A 23,259-nucleotide genomic window follows, 5' to 3' on the forward strand; every position below is an offset into this window, starting at 1 on the left:
GGCAGTGTATGAAGACAAGTCTGGGGTGGATATGTGTGTCTCCAGTTTCCAGTTCTAAATCCAATTGTAAAGTCTCACCTTCCATGGGAACTGAGCACAGCGAGTCCATGCTTTTAGCTGGTCGGATAGTAGCCTTTTCCACTAAAATCAAAAGAGAAAATATCTTTGATGAATGTGTATTGAAAGGAAGCTTTTGGCAGTATGGGCCAAGTTTTAAGGAAGAAATTTCTTTAGGCAAGTTAAAAAATTTTTTTTTTAATTTATCTTTTTTTATTTTTTTAGCATCTATCATTCTCCCCTTTTGGAAAACACCCTCTCACTCTACATTAATTGTTTTTTTTTTTTCTCAGTGGGACTGGACTAATAAAAACAAAGCATCTGTAGATAAGAATTTTATTATCATTTTACAGGTTATGGTAAATCACTTTTTTTGTGAAATCACTATTAGAAAACCCACTTTTACTATACAAAAACAATTCAAAGGTTAATCCATGGGGCAGAATCCAGGGGTCTCCAGGAAGTCTCTCCGATTTGGCAGGTCAGAGAGCAAGATCCCTGGTTGCAGCCACATCTCTTGGCACTGTGAATTCTGTCCCTGGAAGCTGAGGCACCTTCATACCACATGCAGGCAGCTCTGCTCCTTGGTCTGCAGGTATTCATTGATTTCACCCCTCAACCCGATGCTGGAGAAGATCTCAACCAGATAAACCTCACTTGAGCATCTACTATATGCCTGGTATTCTCTTTGCATTTTTGTATGATACCCCAGCAAGCTTTTGGAAAAGTATGGCTAAAATAAGCAAAAAAAAAAAAAAAAAGAAAGAAAGAAAGAAAGAAAAGGACCTAGTGGGGGTTGTCCTGTTATGTGGAAATCTGAGAAATGTTATGCATGTACAAACTATTGCTATTTACTGGTGACTATGAAACATTAATCCCCTAATAAAGGAAAAAAATGTTTTAAAAAAGCAAAAATCAAACAAAAACCCCTACACATACACACAGAAACACACACACACACACACACACACACACACACTTGCTGCCCCATACTGCAATAAAAAATATGAGATTATCAACTGGAACAAAATGGGTGGAACTGGAGGTGATTATGCTCAGTAAAAAGATGAAGGACAACTATTACATGGTTTTGCTCCTGTGTGGAATATGTATGACTAAAGCAATTCACTTGCAAAAATAAAATAATAATAAAAAAAAAACCCTAATCGTCTCTTGGACTTTGTGAGAACTATGATAGTGGTGGTCGATGGGGGCACAGATTGGTGGAAGCTGTGGTGACTATATATACCATGTGTGGGTGCAAAATTACATCCCTGAAATCCCTGAATTTTGTAGAACACTATTAAATATAATAACAATTAATAAAATGGGGAAACCTTCACTTATTATTTGAGGTACAGCAGTAGGCATCTTCACACATGTCGTTTCTGCTCAGGAACTAAACTAGCTGGAATACAGAACCCTGTAGATCAGCCTTGTTAGGAGCAGCAGGGGAGGGTTTGGAAGGTGAAGAAGACTACCAAGACTCATAATTTTAAAGACTCTGAATTTAGATATAATTAGGTTTGAATCCCAACTCTGCCACTTGGGGGTTACGTAACCTCAAATCATAGTGTAACTTTTCTAAATTTCAGCTTCCTCTTGTGCAAAATGAGGGAAACTAGTCCTGCTATGGGAGTGAATTAGACCTCCTAACTTGGAATAGAGTAAATCCTCAATAAAAGGTAATGGCTGTTTATCTTGCCGTTATTCTGGATAGACTAGAGCTCAACACTATGTAGGAAGAAAGGACAGTGCTATGGGAAGCACTCAGGGTCGGCCCTAACCTGAATTGGGTCATACTCATGACTGTTTTGGTTCTCTTTAAATTAATTAATTAGTTAATAATTTTTTTTGTTGTCATGCAGGTTCTACCACCCCAGGAGACCTCTATTTTGTTTTACTATTAATTTAACAGTGTTTTACAAAATTATAAGATATCAGGGTTATAACTTCAAACTCACACCTGGTGTGTTTAAGTTACTACACCTCCCACCAAAGTTCCATGTCCTCTACTGCCAATAACCAACATAGTTGATTACCACATTTTTTGATTATCACTTTTTAATTTTTTAATTTAATTTATTGAATAGAGACAGAGAGAAAGTGAGAGGGGAGGGGGGAGATAGAGAGGGAGACAGACAGAGAGATACCTGCAACCCTGTTTCACCACTTGTGAAGCTTTCCCCCTGCAGGTGGAGACCAGGGGCTTGAACCCGAGTCCTTGAGCACTGTAGTGTGTATGCTTAACCAGGTTGCTATCTACATACCACATATGATAGCTGTCCTTTACTGTTTTACTTAATTTTCTCATCTCTAGTCATATCCATTTTGTTCCAAATGATCTAATTTCTCATCTTTTAAAAAACATATATATGTACATATATATATATCTGTACACACATATCTATATCTATCTAAATTTATATATCATCCATGTATTAACATTTTTATCTAGTCCTCTGTCACTGGGAATTTAGGTTGCTTCCATATATTGTCCATTGTACATCATATAGCTATATCCTTTTGAATTAGTGCTTTTGTGTCCTTTGGATATATGTCCAGGCTGATTTTTCAGATAAGAAAAAATAGAAGGGGGTGGGCAAATGGTGGCAAACTGGGTTAAGCGCACATATTACAATGAGCAAGCACCCAGGTTCAAGCCCCTGGTCCCAGGGGGAGAGCTTCACAAATGGTGAAGCAGGGCTGCAGGTATCTCTTTGTCTCTCTCCCTCTCCTCTTGCCTCTCAATTTCTCTGTCTCTATCCAATAATAAATCAATAAATTGATAATGAAAGGAAGAAAGGAAGGAAGAGGAAAAGCAGCTTTCCTCAGTGCAGTAAGGGCCAGGCTTGAACCTCAGTTGTAAACATGGCAACACAGGTGAGCTATTTTGTTGACCCTGATTCATTTGTCTGGGAGAGAGACCAGAATACTGCTCTGATATTGATGATGTTGTATTTGTGTTTTTCTTTCTTCCTCTCCTCATCCTCTTTTAACCAGAGCACTTGCTAGTTTATTGTGGTAAGGGGGTGGGAGCTGGGGTCCAGGTATACATTCTACCCCTGCATCTCACAGACCTTTGCCTCTTATTTCCCTCCAAATCTTTTCTGAGATGCTCTGAATTAGCCCCTGGACCCTTGCATCAGGGGCTTCCCACTGCCTGGGGTCTGCTGTGTTATGGAAGGAAATAGCTTTCTTCATTCAAACCCTTGACGATGGCAGAGTTTGCTTTCAATCTTCTTTTATTTTCTTTTAATTTCTTCTCCCTTCCCTTGCCCTCCTCCCTCCCCTCCCCACCCCCTTCCTTCCTTTTACTTTTCTTTATTGCCTCTAGGGTTATTGCTGGGACTTGGTGCCAGCACTACAAATTCACCACTCCTGTAGCCATTTTTCTGTTCTCTTTTCTATTTCTTTTTTTTCCTTCATTGTTATTGCTGGGGCTTGGTGCCTGCACGACATATCCACTGCTCCTGTGGTCATTTTTTTTTTCTTTCGTTTTTTTGGATAAGACAGAGAGAATTTGAGAGGGAAGGGGAAGACAGAAAGAGAGACACCAGGGAGTCGGGCTGTAGCGCAGTGGGTTAAGCGCAGGTGGCGCAAAGCACAAGGACCGGCATAAGGATCCCGGTTCGAACCCCGGCTCCCCACCTGCAGGGGAGTCGCTTCACAGGCGGTGAAGCAGGTCTGCAGGTGTCTATCTTTCTCTCCTCCTCTCTGTCTTCCCCTCCCTCTCTCCACTTCTCTCTGTCCTATCCAACAACGACAACAACAATAACAACTACAACAATAAAAAAACAACAAGGGCAACAAAAGAGAATAAATAAATAAAATAAATATAAAAAAAAAAAGAAAGAGAGACACCTGAAAACCTGCTTCACTGCTTGTGAAGCAACCCTTCTACAGGTGGGGAGCTGGGGGCTTGAACAAGGTCCTTGAGCTTTGTACTATGTGCACTTAACCTGATGCGCTACTGCCCAGCCTCTGCTCTTTTCTTCTTCTTCTTCTTCTCCTTCTCCTTCTCCTTCTCCTTCTCCTTCTCCTTCTCCTTCTCCTTCTCCTTCTCCTTCTCCTTCTTCTTCTTCTTCTCTTTCCTCTCTTCTCTTCTCTTCTTCTCCCCCCCCCCATCTTTTCTATTTTATTTGATAGGACAGAGAGAAATTCAGAGGGGAGGAAGAGATAGAGAAGAAGATAGGCAGCTGTTTCACAGCTTGTAAAACGTACCCCCTGCAAGTGGGGAGTAGGAGCTTGAACCTGGGTCCTTGAGCATGGTAATGTGTGTGCTTAACCATGTATACTACAGCCTAGTCCATTTTTATTTTCCTGTAGTAAGTCAGAATTCTTATCGTTTGAAGAGCCAATATTACTACAAGCTTACAAAGTGATTGATTATCCTAACACTGTTTGCCAGCATCCCTTCAGTCATGGAGCCTGGAATAAGTGCTTGCCTTTATTTTCCAGGGCTGCGTTTCTAGATTTCCTCCAGTTTTTCCTTTCTGTTCTTTTCCTTTCCTCTCCCTTTCTTTTTTCTTTCCTTCCTTCCCCCTCCTTTTTTCCTTCTTTCCTTTTTTCCCTTCCATCCTTCCCTCATTTATTTCTTTCTCCCATTCACTTATTCCTCCTTTTTGCCTTCCTTCCTTCCTACCTTCCTTTCACTAGAGCATTTCTCAGCTCTAGCTTATGGAGACTGAATCTGGAACCTCAGAGCCTCAGGCATAGAAGTCTGTTGCTATTTTTTTCAGTCCTTCATTTGTCTTCATGGGCAGTGAGCTAGTGACCCTCAGAATCTCAGAGGCTGGATAGCATCTCTGTCACAGAGCAGTAGTACTTGCCTTGGGTATTGAGCCCTTGTTATGACAGTGTAGAACTCTAAGACCTTGGTGTCACAGTAACACATCAGAGCTATGACTCAGAAACAGTTTTCATGGATCCCCTGCCCCTCTTTCTAAGAAGTAATCATGGTCTTAGGACTTCATGGCCCATGATTATATGCAACTTATATTTTTCTTCCCGGGGTCTTGGCCTGGCTCCAGAGAAATATATTTGTCAGTTATCTTGCAACTTTGGGGTCCCTGAGCATCCTCTGTTAGATTATTCCTGTGGCATTCAAATTCCCCTGCTCAAAGGAGTTCATTTTGGAAAGTTATCTGAACTCATCCTGCTTGATAATATACAAATTCACAAAGCTTACACATTTTCACTCAGTTACCACTCACTTTTGGGGTTGGGGAGCTAGCATAATGATTATGTGAAAGACTTTCATACTTGAGGCTTTGAGGTCCCAGGCTCAGTCCCTAGCACCACCATAAGCCAGAGCTGATCAGTGTTTACTATCCCTATCTCTTTCTCTCTGTATCTTTTTTTCATTGAAAAATAAAATTAAAAAGTTTGATAAACACAGTAATAACTAAAGACAGGAAGACTTGATGGATGCTAAAATTCACTAATGAAAGTATGATGAGAGACAGGATTATTTGCATAGTCTCCAAATAGTATCCCAAGAGATACTTAGTAATTGTAAAGGGGGAAAAACAGTAATTTTACAAGGAAAATCCCTAGAGATCAAAGTTAACATTACTGTTGGGACTATGTGATAGCTTGGTAGAGCATAGGGGAGCTCTCCCATCCTTGGATGGAGGTCTGGATAGACACCCCGCTAGTAAGTCTCTGTCGTCATAGAGGTGAGCCAAGAGGGAAAAAATCTCCCAGACTAAGCTTGCCTTGTTAGTCTCTCAAGCCCACAGAAACCCCAATACTTCCCTCCATTAACTGCAGGCCACATGGCCGCCTACCTTAAGTTCACTTACTCAAAGTTCACAGAGGAGAACACACCTTATCACACACGTCTAGCAGTGTCCTTTGGTGTACTCAATTTGCATCAAACCTTGCTTATCTTCTCTCTATTTTGCCTTAACTGGCTCAACCCCTCTCCTCCCCTCAAACGCCTTTGGGTAATTAAATGCTTGCATCAGGAGACTAATTATCTTGACCTTTATGTATCTGCATCAACTCTTGTCATACCAGCCCCCTACCATAGGGGCAAGCCGACCTTTAAGAAACCTGTAATTTCTGACATATTTCAATAATAATTCCTTTTGTTTGGTTTTCTATTTAACTCATGTCCACCTGCTAATAAACGAGTTCTGAGCACGCTGCAGTCTCCCTGGTGTCTTTACTCTAGAAAGAACTGGTCCATTACCTTTCCCCTGGAGATCACCCCGCCAGAGACCCCAACATATTACCAGCAATAAGATATCAATATCATGCAACTCCTGATATAACACACACTGGGGCAGCACAACACTCACAAGCTCAGTCCGATTATGAGAAAACATCAGACTGATGTGTATTCTGCAAAATAAATGACCAGAACTCCCTGAAAGAGTTAAAGCGGAACTATTCTAGATTGAAGGAGACTAAGAAAGTTAAGACTAGGTGAAGACAACTAAACACAATATGGGTTCCTGGCACTGTGTGTTATGCCAAAGAATTACATTATCATGTACAAGAACCTGGGCTCAAATGTGATAAGGTTTGTAAATTATTTAATGCTCTGGTTTGGATCATTGTGTCATGGTATGGGGAAATTGTGGGGAGAATATGAAGTTATCATTATTTTTTAAAAAATATATTTATTCCCTTTTGTTGCCCTTGATTTTTTTTTTTATTGTTGTAGTTATAGATGTCTTCATTGTTGGATAGGACAGAGAGAAATGGAGAAAGGAGGGGAAGGCAGAGAGGGGGAGAGAAAGACAGACACTTGCAGACCTGCTTCCGCTTGTGAAGCAATTCCAGGCAGGTGGAGAGTGGAGGGATCTAACCGGGATCCTTACGCCGGTCCTTGCACTTTGTGCCATGTGCGCTTAACCCACTGTGCTATCGCCAGACTCCCAAAACTATTTTTTTGTAAATATGAATTTTTTTTTCTTTTTAATTGCCACCAGGGTTATTGCTGAGGCTTAGTGCCTGCACAACGAATCCACCACTCCTGTTGGGCATTTCCTCCCTCCTCTTTCTTGTTATGTGACAGGACAGAAAGTAATTGGTCGGGGGGGAGGGAGGATAGGAAGGGAAAGAGAAAGAGAGCCACCTATATAGCCCTGCTTCACTGCTTATGAAGCTTCCCCTTGCACTTCAGGACCAAGGGCTTTAACCCTTGTCCTCGCACAGAGGAATGTGTGCCCTCTACCAGGTGTGCCACTGCCCAGCCCCTATAAAATTTCTTTCTAAAGGGAACTACCTAATTAATTTATATTAGTTATATTTATGTTATATTAAGTTTCTCTTTCAGGGACACTAACTTTAACATGATGAAACCAAAGACTTAAGAAGCAGGAGGGAAAAATATATATGTATATGTTAAAACATAACTGATGTTGACCCTTACCTGAGAGTCTCTGTCCTCTCACAAATACACTCCCATTTCTACTCAGTTTTGATTTGGAGTCTGATCCAGAACGTCCCAGGTTAAATATAGATTTCCACTTTTTTGACTTACTGGAGAGCTTTCTTCTAAAAGAACAGAGAAATGCATGATGAGTTAGTTTGATAACTACTTGCTTTGATTTTGAAAACCAAAAGGAACACCCTACCTGTGTTCTCAGTTATGACTAGTTCTCTCATTTTAGGAAAGTCCATTAAAAAATCCTAGTTGAGCCTGACTCTCAAAGGACCACAATTCCCAGGAGAAGGGGCAATTTTGTGTTATTAAAGGCAGGGTCTTGGAGGTGGTGGGGGTGGAGAATAGAAAGGATGAATGGGAGACTCAGAGGTCACAAGCAACCACAAAACTCTGGGAATTCTGATAGAAATTCTGGTAAGCACTGTATAACTAGGCTTTCAAAGAACATCTATATGTATTATTATGCATATGTATATATAATAATAATAGTTGTTATTATTATTATTATTATTTGACCACCAGTGTTATTTCAGTGTCTGCATGATTCTACTGGTCCTGTGCCATTTTTCTTTTTCTTCGCTTTTAGATCGAGGGCAAGACACAGAGAGACAGAAAGGAGGTAAGACAGAGAGAGAAGGAGAGATCCTCATAGCATTGCTCCACAGCTGGTGAAGCTTTCCCCTTTTTGGCATTCTCATGTGGTAGCCTGAAGCTTGAACCCAAGTGCTCATGCATGGTAATGTGTGTACTCTATCAGCAGAACCACCCACTGGTCCCCCCCAAATCCCTAATTTTTATAGGATTAAACACTAACAGCCATAAACTTCATTCCTGTTAAGCTCCCTGCACTGTGGCCACATGGATAAGCAGCTACTGGTGAGAAAGGGGCTGGTGAGGATATTTATTTATTTATTTATTTTCCCTTTTGTTGCCCTTATTGTTGTAGTTATTATTGTTGTTGTTACTGATGTCATTGTTGTTAGGTAGTAGAGAGAGAAATGGAGAGAGGAGGGGAAGACAGAGAGGGGGAGAGAAAGACACCTGCAGACCTGCTTCACCGCCTATGAAGTGACTACCCACTCCCAGGTGGGGAGTCAGGGGTTCGAACCAGGATCCTTACACCAGTCCTTGCGCTTTGCACCACATGCACTTAACCCGCTGTGCTACTGGTAAGGACTTTCACTGATTAGGTGATGGAGGAGAAGGAGACTCATGAAAGATTCTGGCTTCGGAGTGTTGGGTCTGCTGAGTGTGGTCAGTGGTCACTGAGAAGAAATGAAGAAGGGAATTAGTGTGCCTTTGACACTTTGCAGCATCTATTCATGGTGGGGACAGGAGAGAGCAAGATGGGATAAGCAGAGCCTGGCACCAGCAGACAGCCCACCTGAAGCCTTGCCCTGGATTGAACCAGTCATCAGCCTTCAGAAAGTTTCAGATTGAAGCCTTACCACTTGTGGCTGCTGCAAAGGAACTTTGCTCCTCTGTGTTCTCATAGAACAGCCACATCTCATGCCCAACTGTTTTTTGCTATCAGACAGATCTGCCATGATCAGTGGTTTCTTTTGGATTTGGCCAGACTTTTTCAAGCCCTTGGCCTTAGATATATTTCAGAAGGTAGTGTACCTTGGAGTATGGTCTACTTGGGTGTACATGAAAAAACAGAGGTGATGCTCTTGTAAAGGTCAAGGTAGGGGGCTGGGCAGCAGCACAGCAGGTTAAGCACGCATGGCGCAAAGTGCAAGGACCAGTGTAAGGATTCCGGTTCAAGCCCCCAGCTTCCCACCTGCAGGGGGTGCTCGCTTCACAAGCAGTGAAGCAGATCTGCAGGTGTCTATCTTTCCCCATCTGTCTTCCCTGTTTCTCTCTGTCCTATCCAACAACGACAGCAATAAGAACAATAATAATAACAATGATCAACAATGAGGGCAACAAAAGGGAAAAAATAGCCTCTAGGAGCTGTGGATTCATAGTGCAGGCACCAGCAAGAACATTGGAGGCAAAAAACAAAAACAAAAACAAAAAACACTGGGGGTCGGGTGGTAGCGCAGCAGGTTAAGCGCACGTGGTGCAAAGCGCGAGGACCGGCATAAGGATCCTGGTTCTAGCCCCTGGCTCCCCACCAGCAAGGGAGTCACTTCACAGGTGGTGAAGCAGGTCTGCAGGTGTCTGTCTTTCTTTCTCCCTCTCTGTCTTCCCCTCCTCTCTCCATTTCTCTCTGTCCTATCCAACAATGAACGACATCAACAATAACAATAATAACAACAACAAGAGCAACAAAAGGGGGAAAAAATGGCCTCCAGGAGCAGTGGATTTATGGTGCAGGCATAACCCAGCAATAACCCTGGAGGTAAAAAAAAATAATAATAATAATTTTAAAAAAAGGTCAAGGTAGTCTTCTTGATCCCGGAGTGGAATGCTTAGTCTCCCAGGATTTAGAGAGAAGAGCAGTCAGACTCAGTATCCAGAGAACATTATCCATGCACTCCAGGAAATAAGGGGTTCTTGGCAAGTAAGTCTATGGTATTTAGTGTTTACTCCTGTAAAAATTAAGTATCTTGGCACTAGATGGTGACACACTTGGCAGAATGCACACATTACCATGTGCAAGGACCTAGATTCAAGCCTCTGGTCCCCACCTGCAGGGGAGGAAGATTCACAAGTGGTAAAGCAGTGCTGTAATGTGTCTCTCTTTCTCTGTCCCTTGCTTTGTCCCTTTTCCTTTCAATTTCTCTTTCTCTCTCCCACCCCCAAAGAATTAAAGTAAAATAAAAAATGGCTAAAGGGAGCAGTATATTAGTTGTATAGGCACCCAGAGATAACCCTGGTGGCAGTGTCAAAAAAATGGTATCCCTGGGACTGGCAGGTGGCTTCTCCAAAAAAAAAAAAAATTACCTTGTATGAGGACCTGGGTTCAAGCCTCAGGCCACCATATGGGGGAGCCTGCAGGGGGAAAGCATCACAAGCTCTGGGAATGTGCAATTCCATTAATATACAGTGTGACAGGTACCCCTAACAATTGTGTAGTGTGTCAGCATTATTCCCTCCCCAAAGGAAAACAGGTGTGCCATTGTGGGGAACACACACACAGGACATGGGAGGAGACAGTTTTCATGCATAGTTGATTGAGTAAGCAGTGAGGATAGCATCCTCCAATGCAAAGATGATTTCCAGCACCATCACCTGCTGCCTGCTTAGAATCCAGAAAGATTGTTTTAGTCACTGCCTTTAAAAAAATTATCTTAATTTATTGGATAAAGACAGGTAGAAATCAAGAGGTAAGGGGGTGATAGGGAGGGAGAGAGACAAAGAGACACCTGCAGTACTGCTTCACCACTTGTGAAGCTTTCCCCCTGCAGGTGGGGACCAGGGAATTGAACCTGGATCCTTGCACATTTTTTTTTTTTTTTTTGCCTCCAGGGTTACTGCCGGGGCTCGGTGCCTGCACCATGAATCCACTGCTCCTGGAGACCATTTTTTCCCCTTTTGTTGCCCTTGTTGTTTTATCATTGTTGTGGTTATTATTGTTGTTGTTGCTGCTGCTGTTGTTGGATAGGACAGAGAGAAATGAAGAGAGGAGGGGAAGACAGAGAGGGGGAGAGAAAGATAGACACCTGCAGACCTGCTTCACCGCCTGTGAAGTGACTCCCCTGCAGGTGGGGAGCCGGGGGCTCAAACCGGGATCCTTATGCCAGTCCTTGCGCTTGGCGCCATGTGTACTTAACCTGCTGCGCTACCCCCAACTCCCAATCCTTGCGCATTTTAACCTGTGTGCTCAACCAGGTGTGCCACCGCCTGGCTCCTACACTGCCTTCTTTTTATAGTGGGGTGTGAAAAGAGTGATACATTTCCAAACAGACATGATGGGCCTAGACCTCAAATAAATCCCTCTTCCCAGTATTAACAGTCATCTCTATCAGGAACAACACAATAGACCCCTTTGTGGGCCCCCATAGGACCCTGCCCTCAACTTGGATCAACAACAGTAGAGAATGTTCCATCCTCCAGAGTTGGATGGACAATACACTCTATGTTCCACCTGAGGAAGATGGGTCCTGAAATCAGGGCAGCTTGGAACGTTCCTACTCATGACCACAGAATGTAAGCTCAGATCTACAGGGATGCAGAGGTCACATAGGATCTTAAGCTGAATATGGGCCCTAGATCACATCAAATTGATGAGGTTTACAATCAACAATATTTATGCACCTTTCCAATATTTGGGAGCTACTCTCTTCCCTGATCTAGCTTTCTGGTCCTTCTGCCAGCTATGACATCATCTACACAGACAATAACTTGGCTCCACCTGCATATCAGATTTCAGGCTCAGGGGGAAAAAAAAACTAGTATAGTCATAGGCCCTTTGGAATAGAACTAAAATAGGCCTACTAGCTATCTATAAAACAGAGACCCTGGAACTCTTCATCTGAACTATTCCAGCCTTTGGGTTCATGATCAGTCAACAACTTTTTTAGCCTTATATGTTAACTCTCTTTTCAGCCACAAGGTTCCAGATGCTACCATGATGCCAGCCAGACTTCCCTGGAGAGACAACCTCACCAATGTGTCCTGGAGCTACGATTCCCCAGAGCCCCACCCCATTAGGGAAAGAGAGAGACAGGCTGGGAGTATGTATCAACCTGTTAACGCCCATGTTCAGTGGGGAAGCAATTATAGAAGCCAGACCTTCCACCTTCTGCACCCCATAATGTCCCTTGGTCCATGCTCCCAGAGGGATAAAGAATAGGAAAACTATCAGTGGAGGGGATGGGATATAGAGTTCTGGTGGTGGGAATTGTGTAGAGTTGTACCCCTCTTATCCTATGGTTTAGTCAATGTTTCCTTTTTATAAATAAAAAAGAAAAGAGTGATACGGAGAAATGGGTTGTAGCAGTAGAAAAGGGAGAAATAAGGAAAGAAAAATGTCTTGTTTGGGAGGGGAGAGAGGATCCTGACAGGGATGAGAGGAGGAAGAGAAGCCAGGGTGTGTGTCAGGTGCTTTGTGCTGAGTTATGTCCAGAGTGGCACCATCCACCATTAGGTCCTCCGCTGCCGTGGCCTTTGGAATGTCCCACAGATGTGGAGACTAGGGGAATGGGTAAAGTGTTTGCTTTTTAGCAAACTTCCTATTACAAATGTCCAATTTATTTTATCTAAACTAAGGAGAAGGGAACTTCAGCCCATCATGGTCTTATGGATCTCTGATGGAAAATTGTGGACCAGTGTATGAAGGCATCAGTTACTGGGGAAAGGGAGTCATGAAGACAAACCCTTTCTCTTCTGGAATGTTTATTATACCCCTAGACCCAGACTGCACCCTCAACCATGCTGCTAACATGGCCCTGAGTCCGCATAGCTACCTCTGAGCCCCTTTTGTCAAACGATTTCCAAGAACTTAAAGTGACATCACTTACTTGTTGTCTGGTAACTCAAGGACGGTGTGAAAGAGGGTGCCCATAGGTGGGACAATCTCAGGCAGGCTGTTCTCCCTTCTTTCCTTGCAAGCTGGATGGTTTGTAGCCAGGCTCCGGGCCTGTGCTTCCTCTAGGCTCACCAACTTCATGGGTAAGGAGAGGGCAGGCAAAGTTAGGCTCTTCATGATGGGTCGGTTTTCTGTAAAGAAGAGAGAAGTTCAGTCTGTGGCAGGAGGCCCGTGTATTATGTCTAGCCAGACTTTCTCTCCATAGCCACTGTTCCTGACCCCCTGGTCCACACACTCTAGCCTAGGGAGCAGGTCATATACAGAAACTGATCTCCTGGCCAGACTAGCTGGAAGGCACACAGGGGCTTCAGGAAGTGCACTTCCTGCAATTTTCAGAGAGAGAGAGAGAGAGAGAGAGAGAGAGAGAGAGAGAGAGAGAGAGACCATTCATTCATTCATATATACATTCACATGAACTACATTTGCTGAGCATTTTATGTGGGCCAGCAGTGATTTATATAAGTGATTTAATAGTGGTTTACAAGATCATAAAATTGTAAGAGTGTAGTTCCAACTGTACCCACTACCAAAGCTTTTGCCCTGCTCCCCAAGGATAACTAAAGAGTTTGTTACTTCTCTTTAAAGCTTTAGATGTTCTATAATCTCTTTCCCTGGAACATCAGCAGTTCTGTAATTTCCCTGAACTTTTAATTTTTTTTAACTTTTTTTATTTTCCCTAAGGGAAGAAGGTTAATGGATCACAGTATCGTTGATACATGGGTACAATTTTCTCATCTTCTTGTGATAGATGTCTGCTAAATATTCTGACTTCCAATTTAGGGCCTGTTCTATCATCAGGCATCAGGACCTCAAAGCCCCACTCCCTACTCCTTTCCCCTCCTTCCTGAGTCCTTTGCTTTAGTGCAATACACCCCACCCTGTCCAAGTTTTATTTTTTGACTTTCACCCTCTTTAAACTCTGCCAAGTGCCTTGGGCAGGTGGGGATGTTTCTCCAGCCACAGAAGTACCCACACAATTGTAGGGCAAGGCAGGACACAGCCCCTCCCCTCTGCTGCTGAAGGACACATGTCCAGCATAACTGAAGGCTGCAGCCTATACTTTCCCCAGATCATCTAAGTGTATGTTTTTGCAGTAAAGAAAAGTTGTGCAGCCTGAACAATTCCCCAGGAGATAAGTGGCTTTTCATTCACTGGTTAGTTATTTTCTAGTATATACTGTTGTATGTTTTACATTGGGTTGTTCTAGCTCTCCCCCACCAAGAAAATTGGATCAGTCCTGCTAGTTTCGCAGGCCCGCTTGGCCCCGCCCCAAGGAACCCCGAGAGAGTTCCAGAGTGCCAGAGTTCGAGAGTGCTTGGCGCCACTGCGGGGGTAAGAGGCAACAGAGTTCTGTTTGGTGATTAGTTTGGTTTAGTTTATGAATCGTTGTTCCTGAATAAACAAATACAGCTTCCCTGCCCAGCCGTATGTCTCTGGTCGTCTCTGTTACCCGCCCGTGAAGCTAGCCCGGCCAGCTAGAGCATCCAAATTTTAACAACAATATACCAGCTAATCCTTGAAGTGGCCAGAACAGTGTGTGTGTGTGTGTGTGTGTGTGTGTGTGTGTGTATGCAACTGGAACCTAGTGAGCTACTCACTGTAGGACATTAAACATCCTACAATGCATAGAGGAGCCCTCATAGTATCTAGCACTAAGCTGCAGTAATCAAATGAAAAATCAGTACTAATGCAGAGAAACCGCCAAGAGAGAAAGACTTTGATCCAAAAGAGCTGGGGGTGGGAAGAGACCTAAGTTTTCTGCTATTTAGTCTTTGGTCACCTTACCAGTTTTGTTGACTTCACAAGGGATGAAGAGACCCAATAAATCATTTTTGTGGATTGAGCAGTGGCACATCTGGTAGAGCATACGTGTTACAATGTGGAAAAACACAATGTAAACATGTCCCCAGTTCCCACCTGCAAAGAAGGAAGCTTCACAAGTAGTGTAGAATTGCTCTCTTCCTCTCTACCTCCCCTTCCCTTTCAATATCTCTGTCTCTAAACAAAATTCATGTTAATCATTTTTTGATCATAGAACCACCTAATTTTTCAGAAATCACTTTGGTACAATGATTTGTCAATAGAACATGACCCTGTCTGGGTGGAAGAACATAAAACCATGGAAAAGGGGCCTTGTATTGATAGTAGATGATACTGGGCTGTATCCTGGGAGAGTGGCGCGGCCATTAACTGTCAATCAAAAGATGATTTTAAAAAAATCAATCTATGTCTAAGACTGTGGGAGAACTATAGTGGTTATCTATGGGGACAAGACTTATGGTGACAGGAATGGTCAAAGAAAAAAAAGAAGAAGACCACACTGTAATCCATCACTCAATAAAGCTCTAAAATTTTGTTGTTTTTTTTTTAAAAAAAAGCTGATCAAGGCAATGGTCTTAAAAGATTTTCCAGGTTGGAACTAGGAACTATTTTAAAACTACTGTCACAGATGTGATTTGTTATCTAGAAGAACATTTCTTGAAGTTGTCATTTCTCCATAACAGTTTCTTTATGCTCCCCTCATTCTTACTTGATAGAGATAGCATATAGAGAAAAGGGCAAGAGCTGAAAAATTGACAATCAATGATCAGTACTACCAGTGCTAGGTTATATGACTTTGAGCAGTTAACTTCCTGCCTCTCCATTTCCATTTCATTTCATTTCACTTCATTTCATCCCCACCAGGATTATTAATGGGGCTCAATGCCTATATGGCTCCTCTGTGCTCAACAGTCATTTTCCCCTCTTTCCATAGAGAAATAGAGACACCTGCAGCCCGGCTCCATTGCTCATGAAACCCCACCCCCCATGCAGGTGGGTACACAGTACCTTGAACCTGGGTGCACAGTAATGTAAACACTCTTCCAGGTGCTCTACTACATGACTCATTCAGTTCTACATGCACAGAATAAGGTTGATAGGGAGTCGGGTGGTAGCGTAGTGGGTTAAGCGCAGGTGGCACAAAGCACAAGGACCAGCATAAGGATCTCGGTTTGAGCCCCCGGCTCCCCACCTGCAGGGGAGTCACTTCATAAGCGGTGAAGCAGGTCTGCAGGTGTCTATCTTTCTCTCCCCCTTTCTGTCTTCTCCTCCTCTCTCCATTTCTCTCTGTCCTATCCAACAACGATTACATCATCATCAACAACAAAAACCACAACAATAAAAAACAAGGGCAACAAAAGGGAATAAATAAATAAATATTTTTAAAAAATGAATAAGGTCCATAACTTTGTAACAGTTGTTGTGATAAGTCAACAAGATATAAGCAGCTATAACAGTTCCTGCCATTTGATTAATTCCCAATAAACTATTGATGGACTAAAAGGGTGATTGAGTGTATATTACTTCTCATTTACTTTTGAGAAATATTTGCTAAAACTTACAGTTAAAATCCCACTTCTAAGAGCCAGGTGGTGGCACAACTGATTAAGTACTCACATTACAGTGCACAAGGATCTGGGTTCAAGCCCCCAGTCCCCACCAGCAGGGGAGAGGCTTCATAAGTGGTGAAGCAGGGCTGCAGGTGTCTCTCTGTTTCTTTCCCTCTCTATCTCCCCCTTCCCTCTCAATTTCTGGCTGTCTCTATCCAACAAATAAATAAAAAGATAATAAAAATATTTTAAAAGACATTTGTGGGTCAGGGAAATAGCATAATGTTTATGCAAAAGATTGTCATGCTTGAGGCTCTGAGGTCCCAGGTTCAATCCTCAGCACCACCTTAAGCCAGAGCTGAGCAGTGCTCTGGTCTCAGTCTGCCTCTCTCTTTCACTTTCATGAAAAATAAATTAATTAAAAAAAAACAATATCTACTTAAAAGGATTTGTAGAATGAGTGTTAAAGTAAAGCTAAAAGAAAAACCTAGTCACTCCTAGATATGTAACCAAGAGACTTGAAAACTTATACATGAATATTCACAGCATAATTATTAATAACTGAAATTAGAAGAAACTTAGCTGCCCACTAACTGATGAATGAAAAAACAAAAGTGGGGTATGTATGTATAATGAAATATTATTAAGCCCAAGTAGGATAAAGTAATGATACATATTATAGTATTGATAAATCTTAAGAACACATGCTAAGTGAAAGAAGTCAGTCACAAAAGGCCACACAGTGTATGACTCTATTTAGCTTAATTGTCTAGAAGAGGTAAATCCATAGAAGGGAAAAGTAAATTAGTGGTCAGAGTCTCCAAAAAGGGGAAAATATGGAGTGACTGCTTAGTGGGTCTGAGGGGATTTTTGTTTGTTTTAATTTCTTTATTATCTTTTATTTATTTATTGGATAGAGACAGCCAGAAATTGAGAAGAAGGGGGAGAAAGAGAGGGAAAGAGACAGAAGAGTGGTCCGGGAGGTGGCGCAGTGGATAAAGCATTGGATTCTCCCGAGTTCAATCCCTGGCAGCACATTTACCAAAGTGATGTCTGGTTCTTTCTCTCTCTCTTATGAATAAATAAATTCTTTAAAAAAGAAAGAAAGAAAGAGACAGAGAGATATGTGCATCCCTGCTTCGTTACTTGTGAAACTTTCCTCCTGCAGGTGGGGACCAAGGGCTTGAACCTTGCACTCAACCAGGTGCAGCACTACCCGGCCCCTAGGATTTTTTTTTTTTTTTTTGACTGATAAAATGTTCAGAAACTAAGTAACAATGACTGTTACATACTTATATGAATACACTACAAAACCACTGGATTATGTATTTTAAGATGATTAAAATGCCGAATTTTAAGTTATGTGAATTTTTATCTCAATAAAAGTGGCCATAATTCACAAAGCAAACAGAGGTGGTGACTATTATATCAAGAATCCAAATACCTGTCTTATCCCCAAATATATTTGCTGAATTGGAAAATAATCCTTTGATGAGTTCACACATATATTTTGCTGTGACTGGGGAAATATCTCACTTGGCAGAGCACTGGACGTGCATGTCCAAGGTTTCTAATTTGATTCCTATGGTGCTCTGAATCCTATTTCTCTTTCTCTTATGGTGCTCTTGAACTCTTGCAAATGTAGTAAATAGATCTTAAAGAAAAAACCCCAAATATTTTGCAGTTTTGATTTTCAAACACCACTGATTTGCTGTTGAGGATCCTGACCACTAGTGTCAGTGTCTCAAAGTGGAGAGATATCAAAATGGCCATGCATAGGATTTGGATGGAGAGGCACCAGGTTCAAGCCTCACCATGAATAACCAAAGTTGAGCAGTACTTTGGCAGGAGATTTATTTATTATAAGAAATGCAAATTCCCGGTAGTGCTGCAGGCATGCTGTATGGGAAACTCTAGGGATGAGGTCTAGAAATTTATGTTTTAACAAGCCCTCCTTGTGATTTTGATGTGTTCTAATACTGAGAAACTACTCTCACAAAAGCATAATTGCTGGTCATCTTTATCAAATGGACTGCTGTTTTATTTATTTATTTTTCACAAATTAGGCTTGTATGAGTTTAAGCAATACAACCAGTTCACTCTTAAGTGTCTGTCATGCCACTGTGAGAGTGACCACGCCTCAGCTGCAGTCTCAGCTACAGCACTTGTTTGTATCCATCTGAAACAGCTACAACTTCTCTAATGTGGCTATAGTGGGCTTCTGTGTTAATTAACTTCTGCACACACATACACACAGATACATAAGCTCACACCCATCTTTGTATGCCTACAGCCTGGAACAGAGATAAATGAAGTAAAAACTAAGAGGTATTTGTGAGAATTTTGTATAATTGAAGTAATATAATATGCAACTTTCCCTCCTTTACATCAAAGTTTTCAGTATGCTATTTACTTATTTTTGCTACCATGGTTTTAGTTTTTTTTTTATTAGAGCACTGCTCAGCTCTAGTTTATGGTGGTGCAGGAGATTGAACCTGGGACTTTGGAGCCTCAGGCATGAATGTCTTTAAATAACCATTCTACTATCTACTTTCTACCCTTTAGTTTAAGAATTTTTCCTGGCACTTTACACCTACATGATTCCACCATTTCCTGGAGATGATTTTTGACACAGAGGGTGAGAGTTAAGAGAGGGAGAGAGGAGAGACACCATAGCACTACTCCACAGCCTGTGAAATCTATCCTGTGCAGATGCCCCATGTCGCAGTCAGAGACTCATGCCTGGATCCTTGCACATCATAAAGTATGTGATCTGTCAGCTGAGTTATCAACTCCTTGTCTTTTTACAGTTTGGTAGCTTGACTTAAAATACTCTTCCTGGAGTTGGGCAGTAGCACAGCGGGTTAAGCGCATGTGGCACAAAGTGCAAGGACCAGCGTAAGGATCCCGGTTCGAGCACTGGTTCCCCACCTTCAGGGGAGTCGCTTCACAGGAGGTGAAGCAGGTCTACAGGTGTCTATCTTTCTCTCCCCCTCTCTGCATTCCCCTCCTCTCTCCATTTCTGTCTGTCCTATCCAACAACAACAACGTCAATAATAACTACAACAATTAAAAAAAAATCTTCCATGTCTGCTTTTGGTATCAGGGTGATACTAGCTTCATAGAAGGTAGAAGGGAATATTCCTATATCTTCAATCTTTTAGAAGAGCTTTAATATATAGGTATTGGGGGCCAGATGGTAGCGCAGTGGGTTAAAGGCACATAGCACAAAGCACAAGGATCCCGGTTTAAGCCCCCTGCTCCCCACCTACGGGGGGGGGAGGTGCTTCACAAGTGGTGAAGCAGGTCTTCAGGTGTCTATCTTTCTCTCCCTATCTCTGTCTTCCCTTCTTCAATTTCTCTCTGTCCTATCCAACAACGACAGCAATAACAACAATAAACAATAAGGGCAACAAAAGGGAAAAAGTAGCCTCCAGGAGCAGTGGATTCATAATGCAGGCACTAAGCCCCAGTGATAATCCTGGAGTCAAAATATGTATATATTAACATTTCCCCTAAGGCTTTGTAGAATTCATCTGTAAAACCATTTGGTCCTGGACTTTTATTGTTGGGAAGGTTCTTGATGACTGTTTCAATTTCTTTGGCTGTGCTTGGCCTGTTCATGTTTTTTTAGTTCCTCTTGGTTCAGTTTTGTATTTCTAGGACCTCTTCAATTTCTTTCAGATTCTTTAGTTTGGTGGCATATAGTTGTTCATAGAAGCCTTACATGATACTTCGGATTTTTGTTGTGATATCTCCTCTTTCATTTACAATCCTATTTATTTCTGTCTTCTTACGTCTTTTTTTAGTCTGGCCAAGGGTTTGTCAATTTTGTTTACCCTTTCAAAGAACTAACATTTAACTTCATTTATCTTTTGTATGATTCTCTTATTTTCAGTGTAGTTTCTGCCCTAATTTTAGTTATTTCAGTCCTTCTGGTCTTCATCTAAGCCTTTTAAAAAAATTTATTTTTATTTATTTATTTCCTTTTTGTTGCCCTTGTTTTGTTGTTGTAGTTATTGTTGTTGCTGTTAATGTCATTGTTGTTGGATAGGACAGAGAGAAATGGAGAGAGGAGGGGAAGACAGAGAGGGGGAGAGAAAGATAGACACCTGCAGACCTGCTTCACCGCCTGTGAAGCGACTTCCCTGCAGGTGGGGAGCCGTGGACTCAAACCGGGATCCTTACGCAAGCCCTTATGCTTTGCGCCACGTGTGCTTAACCCGCTGTGCTACTGCCTGACTCCCCACCTTTTTTTTTTCTTTTTTTTTTTTTTTTTTTTTTATTGTTGTTGTCGATGTCGTTGTTGTTGTTGTTGATGTCGTTATTGTTGGATAGGACAGAGAGAAATGGAGAGAGGAGGGGAAGACAGAGAGGGGGAGAGAAAGATAGACACCTGCAGACCTGCTTCACCGCCTGTGAAGTGACTCCCCTGCAGGTGGGGAGCCGGGGGCTCGAACTGGGATCCTTATGCTGGTCCTTGTGCTTCACACCACCTGGGCTTAACCCGCTGTGCTACCGCCCGGCTCCCCTTTTTTTTTTCTTAACCAGGGCACTGCTCAGCTCTGGTTTATAGTGGTGTGGGGGACTGAACCTGGGACTTTGGAGCCTACGTAATGAGTGTCTGTTTGAATCAACATTATGCTATCTACCCCACCCTCTCCTTCTAAGTCTTTAAGGTATGCAGTCAGGTTATTTACATGAGCTTTTTATGCTTCCTAACATGTGCCTGTATAGCTATAAATTTCCCTCTTGGGCTCTAGTCAGGGAGTCCTGGGATTCCCACCCAGGCACGATGGGCCTAGACCTCTAACAGATCCCTCTCTCCACTGTCACTGGTCATCTCCATCAGGAACAACATAATAGACCCCTTTGGGTGCCCCTATAGGACTTTGCTCTCAATGTGGATCAGTAATGGTAGGGACAGCCCCATTCTCCGAAGGAAGGTTGAGCCAACATATTTTACCACTTGAGGAAGATGGGTCCTGAAATTAGTGCAGCCTGGAATGTTCCTAGCCTTGACCACAGAATTGGAGCACAGACCTACAAGGATGCAGAGTTATACAGGGTCCTGTGATGAATATAGACCCCAGATCAAATCGATGGGGTTTACAGTTAACAATATTTATATACTTTTCCAATATTTGGGAGCTACTCTCTTCCCTTATCAAGCTTTCTAGTCCTTTTTCCAACTCTGACACCATTTCCCAAGACAATACCTTGGGTCCACCTGCATGTTAGCTGTCAGGCTCAGGCAAAAACTAGTAAAGTCATGGGCCCTTTGGAATATACCTAAAATAGACCTAGTAGTTTTTACCAAAATGGAGACCCCAAATCTCATCTGCTATATTCTTGCCTTTAGGTTCTTGACTATTTAACCATTTGTTCTGCTTTATATCTTGATGCTTTTCAGCCAACAAACTGCAGATGCTACCATGATGCCAACCTGACTTCCCTGGGCAGAGGATCACCAGTGTGTCCTGGAGCTTTGCCTCCCCAGAGTCCTGCCCCACTAGGGAAAGAGAGAGACAGGCTGGGAGTATGGATCGACCTGTCAACTCCCATGTTCAGCAGGAAAGCAACTACAGAAGCCAGACCTTCCACTTTCTGCACCCCATAATGACCCTGGGTCCACACTCAGAGGAATAAAGGATAGGAAAGCTTTCAAGGAAGGGCATGGGATATGGAGTTATGGTGGTGAGAATTTTGTGGAATTGTACCCCTCTTACCCTAATATTTGTCAATATTTCCATTTTATAAATAAATTTAAAAAAAAAGAAAAAGAAAAAAGGAGAATAAGTGGAAACACAAGGTAAAGATTGAATTCGGTATGGTATTTTGCACCAAAGCAAAAGACTGCGAGGGAAGGAAGGGAGGGAGGGGGTGGAGGGAGAGAGAGCACTGAGGTACTGGTGAGTGATGATGGAAAGGACCTAAATTGAAAGTGAAAGTGCTTTACAAACACCTATCATGGTGAGATAAGTTGTGCCCATGTGTCAACAACTGTACTGTAAACCATTAAGTACCCAATAAAATGATAAAGAGGAAATTGGAAATGAAACTCCAAACACCATATATTAAATAAAGCAGAATTATTCCTCTTCAAAAAATTTTTTTCCCTCTTAGTACTGCTTTAGCTGTGTCCCAAGTATTTTGATAGCTTGTGTCTTCATTTTCAGTGGATTCTAGGAATATTTTAATTTCTCCCATAATTTCCTCTTTGACCCAGTAGTTGTTAAATAGGGTGCTGTATAGTTCCCATATTATAGGACTTTATACTAATTTTCTATTTGTTGTTAAGTGTTAGTTTAATTCCACTGTGGTCTGAGAGGATGCTTGGGATGATTTCAGTGTTCTTGAATGTCTTTTTTTTTTGGATTTCATCTACTTTTTACTTATTCAAGGAGGAGAGGAAGAGAAAGGGAGAAAGAATCAGACATCATTCTGGTACATGTGCTGCCAGGGGGATTGAACTCAGGACCTCATGCTTCAGAATCCAATGCTTTATCCACTGTACCACCTACCGAACCACCTCTTGAGTTTCTTGACACTTTCTCTGTGGCCTAATATACCTGAGAATGTCCCATGTGGGGAAAAGAAAGTGTATTTTAAGAAAAGTGATGACATCAACAACAACAACAATAATCACTACAACAATAAAAAACAGCAAGGGCAACAAAAGGGAAAATAAATTTTAAAAAATTAAAAAAAAATTTTTTTTAAGTGTATTCTAGTTTCTTAGGATGAAGGACTCTGAAAATGTCCAGAAGGTCTAATCTATCTGTCTCTTCATTTAATTCTCTTGTTTCTTTATTGACTCTCTGCCTACATGATCTGTCAGTTTGAGAAAGTGGGGTGTTGATGTCTTCCACTATTGATGAATTTCTGTAGCTCTTTCAGTAGATGTTTGATGTATCTAGATGGCCATTCACTGGATGCATAAATGTTAA

The 23,259-nt window shown here is 42.1% G+C and overlaps 1 protein-coding gene across 2 annotated transcripts in view; it reads right to left on the reverse strand.

Annotated features, from left to right (window-relative positions):
- ARHGAP31 (Rho GTPase activating protein 31) overlaps positions 1-23,259 on the reverse strand; it is a 143,639-nt gene that overhangs the window by 18,363 nt on the left and 102,017 nt on the right. For both annotated transcript variants that reach the window (XM_007532109.3, XM_060198313.1), the window contains 3 exons: positions 12,871-13,069; positions 7,445-7,569; positions 79-141 (listed from right to left, as the gene is read on the reverse strand). In XM_007532109.3, the coding sequence (XP_007532171.1) occupies positions 79-141; positions 7,445-7,569; positions 12,871-13,069 (387 nt within the window). The remainder of the gene's footprint in view (positions 1-78; positions 142-7,444; positions 7,570-12,870; positions 13,070-23,259) is intronic.

Source organism: Erinaceus europaeus, chromosome 9 (genome assembly GCF_950295315.1).
Source record: "Erinaceus europaeus chromosome 9, mEriEur2.1, whole genome shotgun sequence".
Lineage (NCBI taxonomy): Eukaryota > Metazoa > Chordata > Mammalia > Eulipotyphla > Erinaceidae > Erinaceus > Erinaceus europaeus.